Genomic DNA, 21,373 nt, shown 5'->3' on the forward strand with positions numbered 1-21,373 from the left:
ATCAAGACGCAACGGGGAGCCCCCCGACGCAGGTTTACTAGGTCCGGGATCAGCAGAAGACATGTTCACAACAATTACTTAACAAAATAAAAGAAAATTTGTTTGTTTACCTTGAAGAAAAACACTCGCCGGAGTAACAACTCTGAAGATTAGAAGAGAGAAACCCTTGAAAGTTTAGAGATGAGAATTTCGGAGAAAAATTTGAGAAAATGAATTTGGTGGCCAAATTCACGGAACAACTGCCCTATTTATAGGGAAAAGCCCATGAAGAAGGATCAATTAGGGCACAGCCCATGAAGCGCCAGCCAATCAGCGAACAGACACGTGTCGGACATGCAACCACGGAATGTCAATCGTTACAACAGTTGAACGTCAATCAATGCAACAGTGACCAAGCGTCTTCAACACGCCCCTTCATATCTCCTTGCCTATTCATCTTTCTCAACGATTTCCCAAGTATCTGCTCTCCGCTGGCCACATGATCAACCAAGCTAGGTAGCACCGGCCGGGAGCAATCAAAAACAATCGGCGCTCTCAACCCTGGTCTCGGCCAGCGTCACTTTCTTTTCCACATCGGATGCCATTTACACATCCATGTGGAGGGGGGATATGGTACGGCCTAATATGGTACGGCCTAAGCAGAACCAGGCCGAGGTAGAAGAAGCCGACACAGAAAATTTTTTACAAATTACTTGCGCAGAATATACGATCAACATACATCGGAGCGCATACCACGGCATAGACTACGCTGGGGGCAAATTGATGGGGCATTTTCTGCACCGCTGACCAAGTCAACATATTGAGCAAGGTCAAAGATATCCACAGCAAAGTCAACGACTTAGACAGCCTAGCCGATGCGACCCATCGGCTGTCACACTGGTCTCGGCCATGCAACTAGCCAGCCGGGACACATATCCGCGTACTCATATCCAAGACCCCTCGGTCGGCCTGCCATGGGTCCATCGGCCGAGGGTGAAACGGTCTTTCCACCTGCTAGCCACTTGGCCACTTGGCCACTACGTGACAAAAGGTGAAAGTCTATAAATACTCCTCAACCTTCATTGAGGAAAGGATCCACAATTTAACCTAAGAATCACTATTCATCTGGTAATATCTTCCTTATCTCTCTACAATACATACTTAGCCAAGCAACAACTTACCTCTCTAAGTTTACTGACTTGAGCGTCGGAGTGAGTACGCTCGGCCAAAGCCGAGCCCTCAGTTTGTTCATCGTTTCAGGAGAACGCAAGGAGGATTCAAGCAAAGACGTCATTCTACAAAGCCACGGGTGATAACAATACTTGCTCTGAAATTACACCCGGAACAAATTGTAAAATTTATTATTATTAATGTTTTGTATTAATCGGTGGAAAAGGAAAAGTTAAGTATAATCCAGTTGTAGATATAATATAATGAAATCTCAACTACAGATATGATATAATAAAAGCTCAATTACATTACAGATATGATATAAAGAAAGTCTAATTATAGCCAAATTCATTTAGGAGGGAAAATTTGGAGATTTCTTATTCTTTTAGTATAAGGGGAATTATCGTAAAAATGCTGATGAGGCATATTCTGCACCCGCTGATCGAGTCAACATATTGAGCAAGGTCAAAGACATCCACAACAAGTCAACGTTTTAGACAGCCTAACCGACGCAGCCTGTCGGCCTGTCACTTGGGTCTCGGCTAGGCAACCAGCCAGCCGGGAGACATATCCGCGTATTCATATCCAAGACCCCTCGGCATGGAGTCAACCAGCCACGGTAGGCTGCCATGGGTCCCTCGGCGAGGGTAGAACGATCTTTTCCACCGCTTCCTTTCCACTTGGCCACTTGGCCACTACGTGACAAAAGGTGAAAGTCTATAAATACTCCACTTCTCTCATTGAGAAAAGGATCCGAAATATAACCTAAACATCTCATAATCTGGTATAAACTTCCTTATCTCTCTACAATATACTTTGTCAAGTAACACACAACTTAATCCCTTTAAGTTTACTGACTTGAGCGTCGGAGTGAGTACGCTCGGTACCAAGCCGAGCTCTCAGTTTGTTCATTGTTTCAGGAGAGGCCGAAAGGAAGAGTCAAGCAAAGTCATCATTCAACAAAGCTTACGTGGTCATAACACTGCTCCGAAATTACACCCGGAACAAATGCGTAATATATTTACATGTTAATAATGTCATTTACTAGAGTAAACTTTAGTAGAGGTAACAAGGTCGATTGTACAAATAAAACCGTCTTATACGATAAGTTGTAGAAAAGATCTTAGAGGGTATAATGGTATATTGCCCCATGGAGCAATAACTATGTCTATGGGAAGGCATGAAAAGGCACATTTTATAGAGTCCACATCTTAGCTTCATTTATAATTAGAGGTGTGATTTACGGTCAATTTTTGGCCCCAAAACTGTGACTCATACTAATACAGCAAGTCACCATCTAATTTGTGCATGTTTTGGTACAGTTTATCAGATTTGTGATCACTATTTGACAAACAAACCTCGAAGAGTCAAATGCTATAAAACTCCAACCAATCTAAACTCAACTAGTCTTGCTTGTGACGGGTTAATCCCGTCACAAACATGACCTCTCACAAAAGGAGAGAGAGAGTGAAGACTTCCCATGTGCTTCCCACTCACCTCTCAATGGGCATTTTGTGAGAGGAAACGGTATCCGTCACAAGCTTGTGACGGATATCGCCCGTCTTCAATGAGATTTTGTGATCTAAACTAGACCAAAAATTGATAGACTATTCCAATAATAGAAGTGTTCACCTTGATTCCATCAAGACAAACGAGATAATAAATCTCATAAATTCATTCATAAAATTCATTGATTGATTATATTACCAGGTAACTAATGACTTGGGAAGTAAGAAACAAAAGAAATAAATGACTAAGCTATCCTTAGTCTCATTTTTATGTGTATCAACTACACCGTACCTAATTCATTTATTTTGCGTTAGGTAAACAACGTATATTACCGTCCGAACTCCGAAGTAGGGTAACAAATACAAGTGTAAAGGTCATTGACTCGACCTGAATAATTCTTCCAAAATTCGACCCGATAGTCAAGCTGAGGACCCCAACATGATTGTTAGCACAAATTGACTCGAGCTAATATAACACGACTCGATGTTTATTGTTGCAAACTGATATTATCCATATAAACTTGGTAAAATGAATCTAAAAAACGACCAGAAACAGAAACCCAAACCAAAATCGACCCGATCTGAACCGACCCATACACTCGTACACGAACTATAGTAAAATCCGCCCAAAACCCTGATAAATACCCACACATTACATCCACACCACTCAAAAACTCTCGTCTCTCTACTCACTCTTCTCTCTACTCTCATTCACTTTGACTCCCTTCTTCTCTCATCAGATTTCGCCGGAGAATATGGCCAGAGATCCTCTTCGCGTACTTGTCACCGGCGCTGCCGGTAATCTCTCGAAACTCATCTTATTACTCGTTCCGTCTCCGTCATTTGTTTATCTTTTATATTCACTGTGAGATGTGAGAGTATTTTAATCAAAGGTAAACAAATGATTTATGTGGACGGAGTATTTCATTTGTTAAGATATTATCTAGATCTAATTTATTTTAAATCTCAATTTGTTTTTAATTTATTAATCTCAAACTTAGGGTTTCGTCGATCATAGTTACTGATTTTATCAATTGTTAATTTTTTTGTTGTTTTGATCTGATTTGTTTTCGTATTGATATTGTTGTTCGTCGATTTTAATCGTGTTTTCAGTTGAATTAGGTTTGATTGGAGAAAACAGATGATTTATTTGGTGAATTTAATCGCTTAATTTTGTAGAGCAGATAGATATTTTATTTGATGTGATTAGTGTTGATTGTTCTTTTAGATTTGAGTTTGAATTTTGATTTTCATGAGAAATGAAGAATTTGTCATTTTATTGGTGGATTGTGGAAACGATAGTATGATTAGGTTTTGTCAAAGGCTGTGATGACGAAAACGTTTCTCGATGCTGATATTATTGTCTGAGGCCTCGTTCTTTTGGACTGAAACTACTTGAATTGAGTTGAATTGAATTGAATTGAATTAAGCTGAACTTATGGATCTGAACTGAACTATTGACTGAACTTAAGTCTAAAAGAACGGGGCCGAAGACAATTTGCAAGTATATAGTGCTTATGCAGTTGTATACTTTTGTGATGATAGCATTTATGCGTGTCTGAGCCTGTCGTTTGATCTTAAATAGCGTTGTCTTTTTCAAATTTATTACCACAATTGGAGTTTCGTGTCTGAACTTAATTTTGTCGCTTAGATTTGAGTCTGAAGTTTAATTTTCAGTAAAATAGAGAAAATTGAGATTTTGTTGGTGGGAGGTGGAAACGATAGTATGATTAAGTTTTGTCAAAGGCTGTGATGATGAAAACGTTTCTCGATACTGAGATTATTGTCGTGGCCTCATTCTTTTGGACTGAAACTAATTGAATTGAATTGAGCTGAATTGAATTGAATTGAACTAAACTTATTGGATCTAAACTGAACTGATTTGTGTTGAGTTGAAGTCCAAAAGAATGAGGCGTGAGATGATATGCAAGTTTATAGTGCTTCTGCATTTGTATACTTTTGTGATGACAGCATGTATGCATGTCTGAGCCTGTCTCTAGACTTCAAATTAATCTTCTGTTTATTTCAAATTTATTGTCGCCATTTGAGTTTGGTGGTCAATTAATTTATGTTTTGACCGTTAATTTCTCCAAAAGATAAAGATACAATGCAAAAACCTGTTGGTTTTAGTTCATCAAAATAAATTTTTCATATAGTTTTTGGAAGTTTGGAAATGTGGTATATTGTGGGAAAATATCAGTCATAGTCGATGAGTGTTTTTTACCAACAAAGTTAAATGTGGACAGTTTTTATTTTTGCAATGCAGAGATATTTTTTTGTCAGTCTTTTTCCGTTTTCGGTAGAAATATTTTTTGTTGTGGGGGTGGATACATATTGGAATTGTTTTCGTTCATGTTCTTTTTTATGGTTAGTTGGAAGTGTTGTCAATGTACTGGTTTGATGACTGAAATTTCTTATAGCGATTATTCAATGTTAACCATACTATCTTGAACTTGTATGAAGGCTGTGATGACAAAACATTTCTCGATGCTGATGTTTTTGTAAAGACCAATTGCAAGTATACGGTGCCTCGGCATATGTATACTTTCATGAAGAATGCATTTATGCGTGTCTGAGCCTTTTATGTCTATAAATTTTCGTCTTCAATCTAGATTTCACTTCATAGATTTTTTTTTCTTATTATATACTTAACCTTTGGAATGAGTGAACCTGTTGTCTGTTCCTAGCATTTGCCGTTACGGTGGTTACTTGGCATTGTTTGCATTGTCCCGAATATAGGTCTTACGAAACATTTAAGTCTTACCAATGATATACTTGTGTACCATTATTTTCTGATTGAATTTGGATGAATATGTTTGTTTGTAACTATGTAAGCAAATTGCTGATGGTATGTAATTGATGAGGAGATGTTTTTGATGTTTAGGGCAAATCGGATATGCTCTTGTTCCCATGATTGCCAGAGGTATTATGCTGGGCGCTGACCAGCCTGTAATCTTACACATGCTTGACATTCCACCTGCTGCTGAGGCCTTGAACGGAGTGAAGATGGAACTTGTGGACGCTGCATTCCCACTCCTCAAAGGTTGTTGAATTGTGGTTTTCTTACTTTTAAAACACAGTGAGATTTAGTGGAAACATTATTCAAGGTTTTGCTCTTGTTGTTCAGGTGTCGTTGCTACAACTGATGTTGTCGAGGCCTGCAAAGGTGTAAACGTTGCTGTCATGGTTGGCGGTTTCCCCAGGAAAGAAGGCATGGAGAGGAAGGATGTTATGTCAAAGAATGTTTCCATCTACAAGTCCCAAGCCTCTGCCCTTGAGCAACATGCTGCTCCCAATTGCAAGGTTGATTGTTTTTCATTGTTTGTGATTAGTAGTTCTCTTGTTCATATCTTTCTGAGAAAACTGGCGCATGCTCTGTGCAATGTGTAACATGCTGAGAAATTTTGATGCATAACTACTCGCAACATGATGGAAGACTTTGCAGTAGTATGATTACATTAGCTTAGTGATGTCCACAGATAAGCTTATTGAATCCGCTCAAAATATCTCTAGGCAGTTCATTTCAGTTATTCACCTTATTTGTTTAATGATTTGTTCATCAATGCAACTAATGTTTTTACTGAATTCAGACATGTCAATTGTGTGGTCATTTGATTGTTAATCTTGTGTGTTAAATGGTAGAAAAAACATAGGAAATGGCCTCACCATTAATCGTTATGTACTCATGTACTGTCAATAGCTTTTGAGATATAAGGGTGACGTCTAAGACTGTTGTTTAAGGCGGTCTTAGGGACGCACCAAAGTCCTAACATGTTTGTATAATCACTTATGAAGGATAAGATTAATATTATGAGTATATATATGTATTATCATTGGGTACAGACGTATAGTGAAAGAAAACTATAATGTATTTTGCCAATAATTTGGGTTATGTAACTAAAGTATGTTGTTTGATACTTAATGAGCAATGCTTCAGATCCCATTCGGTTTTTAATAATTCCCAAGCATTTTGCTTCTTTTTAAGCTATTGCTACATGTATTATCAGGTTTTGGTTGTTGCCAACCCTGCCAACACCAATGCGTTGATCCTGAAGGAGTTTGCGCCATCAATCCCAGAAAAGAACGTCACTTGCCTGACAAGGTTGGACCACAACCGAGCTCTTGGTCAAATCTCAGAGCGATTGAATGTCCAGGTATCTGATGTTAAGAATGTTATCATCTGGGGAAACCACTCCTCCTCACAGTACCCTGATGTCAACCATGCAACTGTGAACACACCTAGTGGTGAGAAGCCTGTCCGTGAGCTTGTTGCTGATGATGCATGGTAAGTGAGACAGATTCCGAAATTTTATTGTACTAGGACACTCAATTATAGTTATCCATCCATGAATAAACATATTATGCTTTGCACAAAAATGAAGAAACATGAGAATATGTCGATGGAATGATGGAAATATAAAGATAAAAGAAGTGAAATATTCAATGCAGTGGTCTGTTCATGGTCATCCCGACATGAAAATAATAAAGCGCATATATGAACAGAGGGAATAACCTAATTTGGTTGAAATGTCTATTTTGACAGGTTGAACGGAGAGTTCATTAGTACCGTGCAACAACGTGGGGCTGCAATCATCAAGGCAAGGAAGCTCTCCAGTGCTTTGTCTGCTGCCAGCTCAGCATGCGACCACATTCGTGATTGGGTGCTTGGAACTCCTGAGGTCGGTGTTAAATTATACCTCCGGAATTCCATGTTTGGCCTTTTGGATAGTTATAATTATTCAGATTTCAGCTGTTTCTATCCTTCATGTGTTGTGTTTAAACGTGTTAATTATTGATGGCAGGGCACTTTTGTCTCTATGGGTGTGTACTCTGATGGATCATACAATGTACCTGCTGGAATCATCTACTCCTTCCCCGTCACCTGCAAAGATGGAGAATGGAAAATTGTCCAAGGTAATGTTGACAGATTTACTCTTTCAAAATTTACACTTGGACGTTGGTGAGTGTGTTAGATACCGGTATGGTATTAATCTTGGGATGGTCATCGCGGTCTGATCTTGATTGTTGCATCGTCAACGCGGTCACACCGCATTAGTATGCGGCTTACCAAATGTTGATATTTGATTATGACATTTCTTTTACTTCTTTTACAGGGCTTCCCATTGATGAGCACTCCAGGCAGAAAATGGACGCAACCGGTGCAGAGCTTGTTGAGGAGAAGACTTTGGCGTACTCATGCCTCACTTAATCTTCGTGTTCTCGTATTTTCAAGTGTGTCCTGATCTTGGACCTGCTTCAATAGCGAAAGTTTTGCAATAAGCCATGTTATGAGACGGTTTGAACTCCTTAGCCCTGTTTCGGGTTGTACTGTGATTTTTACAGTTGTATTCTGAAAATTGATTCTCTGCAAACTTTGAGTGAAGAAAACTTGCTTTTAAGGTGATGCGGGATTGTAGCTTTATGCAATACTATCGATGTTATGCATGAAAAGTATTATCATACTCGCTTGAAATATTTTAGTACGAGTATAATTGAATTCAGATAATTCAATTTGAGTAGGGTGGTATCGAACTTGGCCCTTTTCCCCTTGGGTTGTCAACTTTTGTGGTTTTTAGACCGTTCATTTACCGTCAGCCTGAATTTGAGAGTTGAGACCTTTGTCAATGGTTCGTCTTCATATTCTGTTGCTACCTCGCACCGAAATTGTTCTTCTAGTTTCAATATTATTTTTATCGAAGGCCCCAGATGAGCAGCCACAGCTCCACTTTTAGTATCTTTCAAATCCGAGTAAAGAAGAGATGACTAAACAAGTTTGTTAGCCTCAACGGAGATTGAGGGAAGGTCGGGTGTAAGGCTGAGCAAAGTTAGCATTAGCCGCTAGGTTTGTTGAGTGCGGTCATCATAGTGGGTGTAAGGTAGCAAAGGTACCACTCTTGTTGACAAGGCTGGGGTGAGGCCTGGTGGAAGGGGAAACAAAAGAGCATAAGGTATTAGGTTTGCCGCCCGCAACATGAACTGGGAGTGGGGAAGAATGGTGTAACGTGTACAGCTTTGTTTGATAAAACTAACTGAAAAGGTAGCTGAAAAATGAAAAGCTAACTGAAACCTGAAAAGGTAACCGATAAGGTAGCTGAAAATTAGGAACTGATAAGGTAGCGGGGTCCCGGAACAAAATTCTCCGGAAATCACATAGAAAGTTCCTCGGGTAAGATAAAGCGGCCACGCAAAGTTTGACCACCAACGGAAGACATTTGGGGGTGCCTGTGTGCCACAAACCAGCATTCGCCGAAACTCGGATTATCGTGAAAAATGTGTTAAAACTCGTTATTTGAGGCTGAAATCGAACAGGTTGATTCCTGAAATCGAACAGGTTGATTCCTGAAATGAGCTCGGACGCGTGATTGAAAAACAGGGAGAAAAAGAAACAGGGTCCGGTACGACCTCCCGAACGGCTGAAATTGAAGCGTATAAAATAATAGACGGTTTTTCGGGATTCCGGGGTCCCGAAACAAAATTCTCCGGAAATCACATAGAAAGTTCCTCGGGTCAGATAAAGCGGCCACACAAAGTTTGAGCACCAACGGAAGACATTGGGGGTGCCGGTGTGCCACAATCCCGCATTCGCCGAAACTCGGATTATCGTGAAAAATGTGTTAAAGCTCGTTATTTGAGGTTGAAATCGAACAGGTTGATTCCTGAAATCGAACAGGTTGATTCCAGAAATGAGTTCGGACGCGTGATTGAAAAACAGGGAGAAAAAGAAATGGGGTCCGGTACGACCTTCCGAACGGCTGAAATTGAAGTGTACACGGTTTTTCGAAATTCCGGGGTCCCGGAACAAAATTCTCCGGAAATCACATAGAAAGTTCCTCGGGTCAGATAAAGCGGTCACGCAAAGTTCGAGCACCAACGGAAGACATTTGGGGGTGCCGTGTGCCACAAACCAGCATTCTCCGAAACTCGGATTATCGTGAAAAATGTGTTAAAGCTCGTTATTTGAGGCTGAAATCGAACAGGTTGATTCCTGAAATCGAACATGTTGATTCCTGAAATGAGCTCGGACGCGTGATTAAAAAACAGGGAGAAAAAGAAACAGGGTCCGGTCAACCTTCCGAACTGCTAAAATTGAAGTGTATAATACACGGTTTTTCGGGATTCTGGGGTCCCGGAACAAAATTCCCCGAAAATCACATAGAAAGTTGCCCGGGTCAGATAAAGCGGCCACGCAAAGTTTGAGCACCAACGGAAGACATTTGGGGGTGCCGGTGTCCCACAAACCAGCATTCGCCGAAACTCGGATTATCGTGAAAAATGTGTTAAAGCTCGTTATTTGAGGCTGAAATCGAACAGGTTGATTCCTGAAATGAGCTCGGACGCGTGATTGAAAAAAAGGGGTGCCGGTGTGCCACAAACCAGCATTCGCCGAAACTCGGATTATCGTGAAAAACGTGTTAAAGCTCGTTATTTGAGACAGAAATCGAACAGGTTGATTCCTGAAATGAGCTCGGACGCGTGATTGAAAAACAGGGAGAAAAAGAAACAAGGTCCGGTACGACCTCTCGAACGGCTGAAATTGAAGTGTATAATACACGGTTTTTCGGGATTCCGGTGTCCCGGAAAAAAATTCTCCGGAAATCACATAGAAAGTTCCTCGGGCCAGATAAAGCGGCCACGCAAAGTTTGAGTATCAACGGAAGAAATTTGGGGGTGCCGGTGTGCCACAAACCAACATTCGCCGAAACTCGGATTATCGTGAAAAATGTGTTAAAACTCGTTATTTGAGGCTGAAATCGAACAGATGATTCCTGAAATGAGCTCGGACGCGTGATTGAAAAACAGGGAGAAAAAGAAACTGGGTCCGGTACGACCTCCCGAACGGCTGAAATTGAAGTGTATAATACACGGTTTTTCGGGATTCCGGGGTCCCGGAACAAAATTCTCCAGAAATCACATAGAAAGTTCCTCGGGTCAGATAAAGCGGCCACGCAAAGTTCGAGCACCAACGGAAGACATTTGGGAGTGCCGATGTGCCAGAAACCAGCATTCGCCGAAAATCGGATTATCGTGAAAAATGTGTTAAAGCTCGTTATTTGAGGCTGAAATCGAGCCGGTTGATTTCTGAAATCGAACAGGTTGATTCCTGAAATGAGCTCGGACGCGTGATTAAAAAACAGGGAGAAAAAGAAACAGGATCCGGTACGACCTTCCGAACGGCTGAAATTGAAATGTATAATACACGGTTTTTCGGGATTCCGGGGTCCCGGAACAAAATTCTCCGGAAAACACATAGAAAGTTTCTCGGGTCAGATAAAGCGGTCACGCAAAGTTCGAACACCTACGGAAGACATTTGGGGGTGCCGTGTGCCACAAACCAGCATTCGCCGAAACTCGGATTATCGTGAAAAATGTGAGAAAGCTCGTTATTTGAGGCTGAAATCGAACAGGTTGATTCCTGAAATCGAACATGTTGATTCCTGAAATGAGCTCGGACGCGTGATTAAAAAACAGGGAGAAAAAGAAACAGGGTCCGGTCATCCTTCCGAACTGCTAAAATTGAAGTGTATATAATACACGGTTTTTCGGGATTCTGGGGTCCCGGAACAAAATTCCCCGGAAATCACAAAGAAAGGTCCTCGGGTCAGATAAAGCGGCCACGCAAAGTTTGAGCACCAACGGAAGACATTTGGGGGTGCCGGTGTCCCACAAACCAGCATTCGCCGAAACTCGGATTATCGTGAAAAATGTGTTAAAACTCATTATTTGAGGCTGAAATCGAACAGGTTGATTCCTGAAATCGAATAGGTTGATTCCTGAAATGAGCTCGGACGCGTGATTGAAAAACAGGGGTGCCGGTGTGCCACAAACCAGCATTCGCCGAAACTCGGATTATCGTGAAAAATGTGTTAAAACTCATTATTTGAGGCTGAAATCGAACAGGTTGATTTCCGAAATCGAACAGGTTGATTCCTGAAATGAGATCGGACGCGTGATTAAAAAATAGGGAGAAAAAGAAACAGGGTCCGGTACGACCTTCCGAACGGCTGAAATTGAAATGTATAATACACGGTTTTTCAGGATTCCGGGGTCCCGGAACAAAATTCTCCGGAAATCACATAGAAAGTTCCTCGGGTCAGATAAAGCGGTCACGCAAAGTTCGAGCACCAACGGAAGACATTTGGGGGTGTCGTGTGCCATAAACCAGCATTCGCCGAAACTCGGATTATCGTGAAAAATGTGTTAAAGCTTGTTATTTGAGGCTGAAATCGAACAGGTTGATTCCTGAAATCGAACAGGTTGATTCCTGAAATGAGATCGGACGCGTGATTAAAAAACATGGAGAAAAAGAAACAGGGTCCGGTACGACCTTCCGAACGGCTGAAATTGAAATGTATAATAGACGGTTTTTCTGGATTCCGGGGTCCCAGAACAAAATTTTCCGGAAATCACATAGAAAGTTCCTCGTGTCAGATAAAGCGGTCACGCAAAGTTCGAGCACCAACGGAAGACATTTGGGGGTGCCGTGTGCCACAAACCAGCATTCGCCGAAACTCGGATTATCGTGAAAAATGTGTTAAAGCTCGTTATTTGAGGCTGAAATAGAACAGGTTGATTCCTGAAATGAGCTCGGACGCGTGATTGAAAAACAGGAAGAAAAAGAAACAGGGTCCGAGTTCCTCGGGTCAGATAAAGCGGCCACGCAAATTTTGAGCACCAACGGAAGACATTTGGGGGTGCCGGTGTGCCACAAACTAGCATTCGCCGAAACTCGGATTATCGTGAAAAATGTGTTAAACTCGTTATTTGAGGCTGAAATCGAACAGGTTGATTCCTGAAATGAGCTCGGACGCGTGATTGAAAAACAGGGAGAAAAAGAAATAGGGTCCGGTACGACCTTCCGAACGGCTGAAATTAAAGTGTATACACGGTTTTTCGGGATTCCGGGGTCCCGGAACAAAATTCTCCGGAAATCACATAGAAAGTTCCTCGGGTCAGATAAAGCGGCCACGCAAAGTTCGAGCACCAACGGAAGACATTTGGGGGTGCCGTGTGCCACAAACCAGCATTTGCCGAGACTCGGATTATCGTGAAAAATGTGTTAAAGCTCGTTATTTGAGGCTGAAATCGAACATGTTGATTCCTGAAATGATCTCGGACGCGTGATTGAAAAACAGGGAGAAAAAGAAACAGGGTCCGGTACGACCTCCCGAACGGCTGAAATTGAAGTGTATAATACACGGTTTTTCGGGATTCCGGGGTCCCGGAACAAAATTCTCCAGAAATCACATATAAAGTTTCTTGGGTCAGATAAAGCGGCCACGCAAAGTTCGAGCACCAACGAAAGACATTTGGGAGTGCCGATGTGCCAGAAACCAGCATTCGCCGAAACTCGGATTATCGTGAAAAATGTGTTAAAGCTCGTTATTTGAGGCTGAAATCGAACAAGTTGATTTCTGAAATCGAACAGGTTGATTCCTGAAATGAGCTCGGACGCGTGATTAAAAAACAGGGAGAAAAAGAAACAGGGTCCGGTACGACCTTCCGAACGGCTGAAATTGAAATGTATAATACACGGTTTTTCGGGATTCCGGGGTCCCGGAACAAAATTCTCCGGAAATCACATAGAAAGTACCTCGGGTCAGATAAAGCGGCCACGCACTGTTTGAGCACCAACGGAAGACATTTGGGGGTGTCGGTGTGCCACAAACCAGCATTCGCCGAAACTCGGATTACCGTGAAAAATGTCTTAAAACTCGTTATTTGTGGCTGAAATCGAACAGGTTGATTCCTGAAATGAGCTCGGACGCGTGATTGAAAAACAGGGAGAAAAAGAAACAGGGTCCGAGTTCTTCGGGTCAGATAAAGCGGCCACGCAAATTTTGAGCACCAACGGAAGACATTTGGGGGTGCCGGTGTGCCACAAACCAGCATTCGCCGAAACTCGGATTATCGTGAAAAATGTGTTAGAGCTCGTTATTTGAGTCTGAATTCGAACAGGTTGATTCCTGAAATCGAACAGGTTGATTCCTGAAATGAGCTCGGACGCGTGACTAAAAAACAGGGAGAAAAATAAACAGGGTTCGGTACGACCTCCCGAACGGCTGAAATTGAAGTGTATACACGGTTCTTCGGGATTCCGGGGTCCCGGAACAAAATTCTCCGGAAATCACATAGAAAGTTCCTCGGGTCAGATAAAGCGGCCACGCAAAGTTCGAGCACCAACGGAAGACATTTGGGGATGCCGGTGTGCCACAAACCAGCATTCGCCGAAACTCGGATTATCGTGAAAAATGTGTTAAAGCTCGTTATTTGAGGCTGAAATCGAACAGGTTGATTCCTGAAATCGAACAGGTTGATTCCTGAAATCGAACAGGTTGATTCCTGAAATGAGCTCGGACGAAGGATTGAAAAACAGGAAGAAAAAGAAACAGGGTCCGGTACGACCTTCCGAACGGCTGAAATTGAAGTGTATAATACACGGTTTTTTGGGATTCCGGGGTCCCGGAACAAAATTCTCCGGAAATCACATAGAAAGTTCCTCGGGTCAGATAAAAGTGGCCACGCAAAGTTTGAGCAACAACGGAAGACATTTGGGGGTGCAGGAGTGCCATAAACTAGCATTCGCCGAAACTCGGATTATCGTGAAAAATGTGTTAAAGCTCGTTATTTGAGGCTGACATCGAACAGGTTGATTCCTGAAATCGAACAGGTTGAATCCTGAAATGAGCTCGGACGCGTGATAGAAAACCAGGAGAAAAAGAAACAGGTCCTGATTTACGACCTTTCGAACGGCTAAATACACGATTTTTCAAGATTCCGGTCCCTAACAATATTCTCCTAAATCACATTGAAAGTTCCTCGGGTCAGATAAAACGGCCACGGAAAGTTTGAACACCAACGGAAGACATTTGGGGGTGCCCGTGTGCCACAAACCAGCATTCGCCGAAACTCGGATTATCGTGAAAATGTGTTAAAGCTCGTTATTTGAGGCTGAAATCGAACAGGTTGATTCCTGAAATGAGCTCGGACGCGTGATTGAAAAACAGGGAGAAAAAGAAACAGGGTCCTAGATTTACCTTCCGAACAGTGAATACACAATTTTTCGGGGTCCCGGAACAAAATTCTCCGGAAATCACAAAGATAGTTCCTCGGGTCAGATAAAGCGGCCACGCATAGTTTGAGTACCAACGGAAGACATTTGGTGGTGCCGGTGTGCCACAAACCAGCATTCGCCGAAACTCGGATTATCGTGAAAAATGTGTTAAAGCTCGTTATTTGAGGTGAAATCAAACAGGTTGATTACGAAATCGAACAGTTGATTCCTGAAATGAGCTCGGACGCGTGATTAAAAAACAGGAGAAAAAGAAACAGGATCCAAGACGACCTTCCGAACGGCCGAAATTGAAGTGTATACACGTCTTTTCTGATTCCGAGTCCCTAATGAATTCTCCGAAATCAAATAGAAAGTTCCTCGGGTCGGATAAAGCGGCCACGCAAAGTTTGAGCACCAACGGAAGACATTTGGGGGTGCCGGTGTGCCACAAACCAAGATTCGCCGAAATTCGGATTATCGTGAAAAATGTGTTAAAGCTTGGTATTTGAGGTGAAATCAAACAGGTTGATTCCCGAATCGAACAAAGTTGATTCCTGAAATGAGCTCGGACGCAGATTGAAAAACAGGAAGAAAAAGAAACAGGTCCTGATTTACCTTCCGAACTACTGAAATTGAAGTGTATAATACACGGTTTTTTGGGATTCCGGGGTCCCGGAACAAAATTCTCTGAAAATCACATAGAAAGTTCCTCGGGTCAGATAAAAGCGGCCACGCAAAGTTTGAGCAACAACGGAAGACATTTGGGGGTGCAGGAGTGCCACAAACCAGCATTCGCCGAAACTCGGATTATCGTGAAAAATGTGTTAAAGCTCGTTATTTGAGGCTGACATCGAACAGGTTGATTTCTGAAATCGAACAGGTTGATTCCTGAAATGTGCTCGAACGCGTGATTGAAAACCAGGGAGAAAAAGAAACAGGGTCCGGTACGACCTTCCGAACGGCTGAATACACGATTTTTCAAGATTCCGGCGTCCCGGAACAATATTTTCCGGAAATCACATTGAAAGTTCCTCGGGTCAGATAAAACGGCCACGGAAAGTTTGAGCACCAACGGAAGACATTTGGGGGTGCCGGTGTGCCACAAACCAGCATTCGCCGAAACTCGGATTATCGTGAAAAATGTGTTAAAGCTCGTTATTTGAGGCTGAAATCGAACAGGTTGATTCCTGAAATGAGCTCGGACGCGTGATTGAAAAACAGGGAGAAAAAGAAACAGGGTCCGCTACGACCTTCTGAACGGCTGAAATTGAAGTGTATAATACACGGTTTTTCGGGATTTCGGGGTCCCGGAACAAAATTCACCGGAAATCACATGGATAGTTCCTCGGGTCAGATAAAGCGGCCACGCAAAGTTTGAGCACCAACGGAAGACATTTGGGGGTGCCGGTATGCCACAAACCAGCATTCAACGAAACTCGGATTATCGTGAAAAATGTGTTAGAGCTCGTTATTTGAGGCTGAAATCGAAGAGGTTGATTCCTGAAATGAGCTCGGACGCGTGATTGAAAAACAGGGAGAAAAAGAAACAAGGTCCGGTACGACCTTCCGAACGGCTGAATACACGATTTTTCGGGGTCCCGGAACAAAATTCTCCGGAAATCACATAGATAGTTCCTCGGGTGAGATAAAGCGGCCACGCAAAGTTTGAGCACCAACGGAAGACATTTGGGGGTGCCGGTGTGCCACAAACCAGCATTCGCCGAAATACGGATTATCGTGAAAAATGTGTTAAAGCTCGTTATTTGAGGCTGAAATCGAACAGGTTGATTCCTGAAATGAGCTCGGACGCGGGATTGAAAAACAGGAAGAAAAAGAAACAGGGTCCGGTACGACCTTCCGAACGGCTGAAATTAAAGTGTATACACGGTTCTTCGGGATTCCGGGGTCCCGGAACAAAATTCTCCGGAAATCACATAGAAAGTTCCTCGGGTCAGATAAAGCGGCCACGCAAAGTTCGAGCACCAACGGAAGAGAATTGGGGGTGCCGGTGTGCCACAAACCAGCATTCGCCAAAACTCGGATTATCGTGAAAAATGTGTTAAAGCTCGTTATTTGAGGCTGAAATCGAACAGGTTGATTCCTGAAATCAAACATGTTGATTCCTGAAATGAGCTCGGACGCGTGATTAAAAAACAGGGAGAAAAAGAAACAGGGTCCGGTCAACCTTCCGAACTACTGAAATTGAAGTGTATTATCTACACGGTTTTTCGGGATTCTGGGGTCCCGGAACAAAATTCTCCGTAAATCACATAGAAAGTTCCTCGGGTCAGATAAAGCGGCCATGCAAAGTTTGAGCACCAACGGAAGACATTTGGGGGTGCCAGTGTGCCACAAACCAGCATTCGCCGAAATTCGGATTATCGTGAAAAATGTGTTAAAGCTTGTTATTTGAGGCTGAAATCGAACAGGTTGATTCCTGAAATCGAACAGGTTGGTTCCTGAAATGACCTCGGACGCGTGATGAAAAACAGGAAAAAAAAGAAAAAGGGTCCAGTACGACCTTCCGAACGGCTGAAATTGAAGTGTATAATACACGGTTTTTTGGGATTCCGGTGTCCCGGAACAAAATTCTCCATAAATCACATAGAAAGTTCCTCGGGTCAGATAAAGAGGACACGCAAAGTTTGAGTACCAGAGGAAGAAATTTGGGGGTGCCGGTGTGCCACAAACCAACATTCGCCGAAACTCGGATTATCGTGAAAAATGTGTTAAAACTCGTTATTTGAGGCTGAAATCGAACAGGTTGATTCCTGAAATGAGCTTGGACGCGTGATTGAAAAACAGGGAGATAAAGAAACAGGGTCCGGTACGACCTCCCGAACGGCTGAAATTGAAGTGTATAATACACGGTTTTCCGGGATTCCGGGGTCCCGAAACAAAATTCTCCAGAAATCACATAGAAAGTTCCTCGGGTCAGATAAAGCGGCCACGCAAAGTTCGAGCACCAACGAAAGACATTTGGGGGTGCCGATGTGCCACAAACCAGCATTCGCCGAATCTCGGATTATCGTGAAAAATGTGTTAAAGCTCGTTATTTGAGTCTGAATTCGAACAGGTTGATTCCTGAAATGAGCTCGGACGCGTGACTAAAAAACAGGGAGAAAAAGAAACAGGGTCCGGTACGACCTCCCGAACGGCTGAAATTGAAGTGTATAATACACGGTTTTTCGGGATTCCGGGGTCCCGGAACAAAATTCTCCAGAAATTACATAGAAAGTTTCTCGGGTCAGATAAAGCGGCCACGCAAAGTTTGAGAACCAACGGAAGACATTTGGGGGTGCCGGTGTCCCACAAACCAGCATTCGCCGAAACTCGGATTATCGTGAAAAATGTGTTAAAGCTCGTTATTTGAGGCTGAAATCGAACAGGTTGATTCCTGAAATCGAACAGGTTGATTCCTGAAATCGAACAGGTTGATTCCTGAAATGAGCTCGGACGCGTGATTGAAATACGAAGTGCTTAGGTGTGCCTGAAACCAAAGATTCGCCGAAACTCGGATTATCGTGAAAAATGTGTTAAAGCTCGTTATTTGAGACAGAAATCGAACAGGTTGATTCCTGAAATGAGCTCGGACGCGTGATAGAAAAACAGGGAGATAAAGAAACAGGGTCCGGTACGACCTCCCGAACGGCTGAAATTGAAGTGTATAATACACGGTTTTTCGGGATTCCGGGGTCCCGGAACAAAATTCTCCAGAAATCACATAGAAAGTTCCTCGGGTCAGATAAAGCGGCCACGCAAAGTTCGAGCACCAACGAAAGACATTTGGGAGTGCCGATGTGCCAGAAACCAGCATTCGCCGAAACTCGGATTATCGTGAAAAATGTGTTAAAGCTCGTTATTTGAGGTCAAAATCGAACAGTTGATTTCTCAAATCGAACAGTTGATTCCTGAAATGAGCTCGGACGCGTGATTAAAAAACAGGAAGAAAAAGAAACAGGGTCCGGTACGACCTTCCGAACGGCTGAAATTGAAATGTATAATACACGGTTTTTCGGGATTCCGGGGTCCCGGAACAAAATTCTCCGGAAATCACATAGAAAGTTCCTCGGGTCAGATAAAGCGGCCACGCACTGTTTGAGCACCAACGGAAGACATTTGGGTGTGCCGGTGTGCCACAAACCAGCATTCGCCGAAACTCGGATTATCGTGAAAAATGTCTTAAAGCTCGTTATTTGTGGCTGAAATCGAACAGGTTGATTCCTGAAATGAGCTCGGATGCGTGATTGAAAAACAGGGAGAAAAAGAAACAGGGTCCGAGTTCTTCGGGTCAGATAAAGCGGCCACGCAAATTTTGAGCACCAACGGAAGACATTTGGGGGTGCCGGTGTGCCACAAACCAGCATTCGCCGAAACTCGGATTATCGTGAAAAATGTGTTAAAGCTCGTTATTTGAGTCTGAATTCGAACAGGTTGATTCCTGAAATCGAACAGGTTGATTCCTGAAATGAGCTCGGATGCGTGACTAAAAAACAGGGAGAAAAAGAAACAGGGTTTGGTACGACCTCCCGAACGGCTGAAATTGAAGTGTATACACGGTTTTTCGGGATTCCAGGGTCCCGGAACAAAACTCTCCGGAAATCACATAGAAAGTTCCTCGGGTCAGATAAAGCGGCCACGCAAATTTCGAGCACCAACGCAAGACATTTGGGGGTGCCGGTGTGCCACAAACCATCATTCGCCGAAACTCGGATTATCGTGAAAAATGTGTTAAAGCTCGTTATTTGAGGCTGAAATCGAACAGGTTGATTCCTAAAATGAGCTCGGACGCGTGACTAAAAAACAGGGAGAAAAAGAAACAGGGTCCGGTACGACCTTCCGAACGGCTGAAATTGAAGTGTATAATACACGGTTTTTCGGGATTCCGGGGTCCCGGAACAAAATTCTCCAGAAATTACTTAGAAAGTTCCTCGGGTCAGATAAAGCGGCCACGCACTGTTTGAGCACCAACGGAAGAAATTTGGGGGTGCCGGTGTGCCACAAACCAGCATTCGCCGAAACTCGGATTATCGTGAAAAATGTTTTAAAGCTCGTTATTTGAGGCTGAAATCGAATAGGTTGATTCCTTAAATGAGCTCGGACGCGTGATTGAAAAACAGGGAGAAAAAGAAATAGGGTCCGAGTTCCTCGGGTCAAATAAAGCGGCCACGCAAAGTTTGAGCACCAACGGAAGACATTTGGGGGTGCCTATGTGCCACAAACCAGCATTCGCCAAAACTCGGATTATCGTGAAAAATGTGTTAAAGCTCGTTATTTGAGGCTGAAATCGTACAGATTGATTCCTGAAATCGAACAGGTTGATTCCTGAAATTAGCTCGGACGCGTGATTGAAAAACAGTGAGAAAAAGAAATAAGGTCCTGAGTCGACCTTCCGAACTAGCCAAATTGATGTGTATAATACACGTCTTTTCGGGATTCCGAAGTCCCGGAACAAAATTCTCCGGAAATCACATAGAAAGTTCCTCGGGTCAGATTAAGCGGCCACGCAAAGTTTGAGCACCAACGGAAGACATTTGGGGGTGCCGGTGTGCCTGAAAACCAAAGATTCGCCGAAATACGGATTATCGTGAAAAATGTGTTAAAGCTTGTTATTTGAGGCTGAAATCGAATAGGTTGATTCCTGAAATCGAACAGGTTGATTCCTGAAATGAGCTCGGACGAAGGATTGAAAAACAGGAAGAAAAAGAAACAGGGTCCGGTTTACCTTCCGAACGGTGAAATTGAAGTGTATAATACACGGTTTTTTGGGATTCCGGGGTCCCGGAACAAAATTCTCCGGAAATCACATAGAAAGTTCCTCGGGTCAGATAAAAGTGGCCACGCAAAGTTTGAGCAACAACGGAAGACATTTGGGGGTGCAGGAGTGCCACAAACTAGCATTCGCCGAAACTCGGATTATCGTGAAAAATGTGTTAAAGCTCGTTATTTGAGGCTGACATCGAACAGGTTGATTCCTGAAATCGAACAGGTTGATTCCTGAAATGAGCTCGGACGCGTGATAGAAAACCAGGGAGAAAAAGAAACAGGGTCCGGTACGACCTTTCGAACGGCTAAATACACGATTTTTCAAGATTCCGGGGTCCCGGAACAATATTCTCCGGAAATCACATTGAAAGATCCTCGGGTCAGATAAAACGGCCAAGGAAAGTTTGAGCACCAACGGAAGACATTTGGGGGTGTCGGTGTGCCACAAACCAGCATTCGCCGAAACCCGGATTATCGTGAAAAATGTGTTAAAGCTCGTTATTTGAGGCTGAAATCGAACAGGTTGATTCCTGAAATGAGCTCGGACGCGTGATTGAAAAACAGGAGAAAAAGAAACAGGGTCCTAGATTTACGACCTTCCGAACGGCTGAATACACGATTTTTCGGGGTCCCGGAACAAAATTCTCCGGAAATCACAAAGATAGTTCCTTGGGTCAGATAAAGCGGCCACGCATAGTTTGAGTACCAACGGAAGACATTTGGGAGTGCCGGTGTGCCCTAAACCAAAGATTCGCCAAAAACTCGGATTATCGTGAAAAATGTGTTAAAGCTCGTTATTTGAGGCTGAAATCAAACAGGTTGATTACTGAAATCGAACAGGTTGATTCCTGAAATGAGCTCGGACGCGTGATTAAAAAATAGGGAGAAAAAGAAACAG

At 43.0% G+C, this 21,373-nt stretch overlaps 1 protein-coding gene and 2 non-coding genes across 3 annotated transcripts; all 3 read left to right on the forward strand.

Moving 5' to 3' along the window:
* Positions 1 to 3,042: 3,042 nt before the first annotated feature.
* LOC141606853 (malate dehydrogenase-like) lies at positions 3,043 to 8,061 on the forward strand. The gene is made up of 7 exons (XM_074426194.1): positions 3,043 to 3,455; positions 5,542 to 5,700; positions 5,785 to 5,960; positions 6,665 to 6,942; positions 7,201 to 7,336; positions 7,460 to 7,571; positions 7,772 to 8,061. The coding sequence occupies exons 1-7, from the start codon at positions 3,413 to 3,415 to the stop codon at positions 7,864 to 7,866; spliced, it is 999 nt and encodes a 332-aa protein (XP_074282295.1). The 5' UTR covers positions 3,043 to 3,412; the 3' UTR covers positions 7,867 to 8,061.
* Positions 3,979 to 4,031, forward strand: LOC141609959 (small nucleolar RNA snoR126). Its single transcript, XR_012527858.1, has one exon. It is a non-coding gene; the product is annotated as a small nucleolar RNA snoR126 (small nucleolar RNA).
* LOC141609958 (small nucleolar RNA snoR126) lies at positions 5,119 to 5,238 on the forward strand. The gene has a single exon (XR_012527857.1). It is a non-coding gene; the product is annotated as a small nucleolar RNA snoR126 (small nucleolar RNA).
* Positions 8,062 to 21,373: the final 13,312 nt, after the last annotated feature.

The sequence above is a fragment of the Silene latifolia genome, chromosome 10 (genome assembly GCF_048544455.1).
Source record: "Silene latifolia isolate original U9 population chromosome 10, ASM4854445v1, whole genome shotgun sequence".
Taxonomy (NCBI): Eukaryota; Viridiplantae; Streptophyta; class Magnoliopsida; order Caryophyllales; family Caryophyllaceae; genus Silene; species Silene latifolia.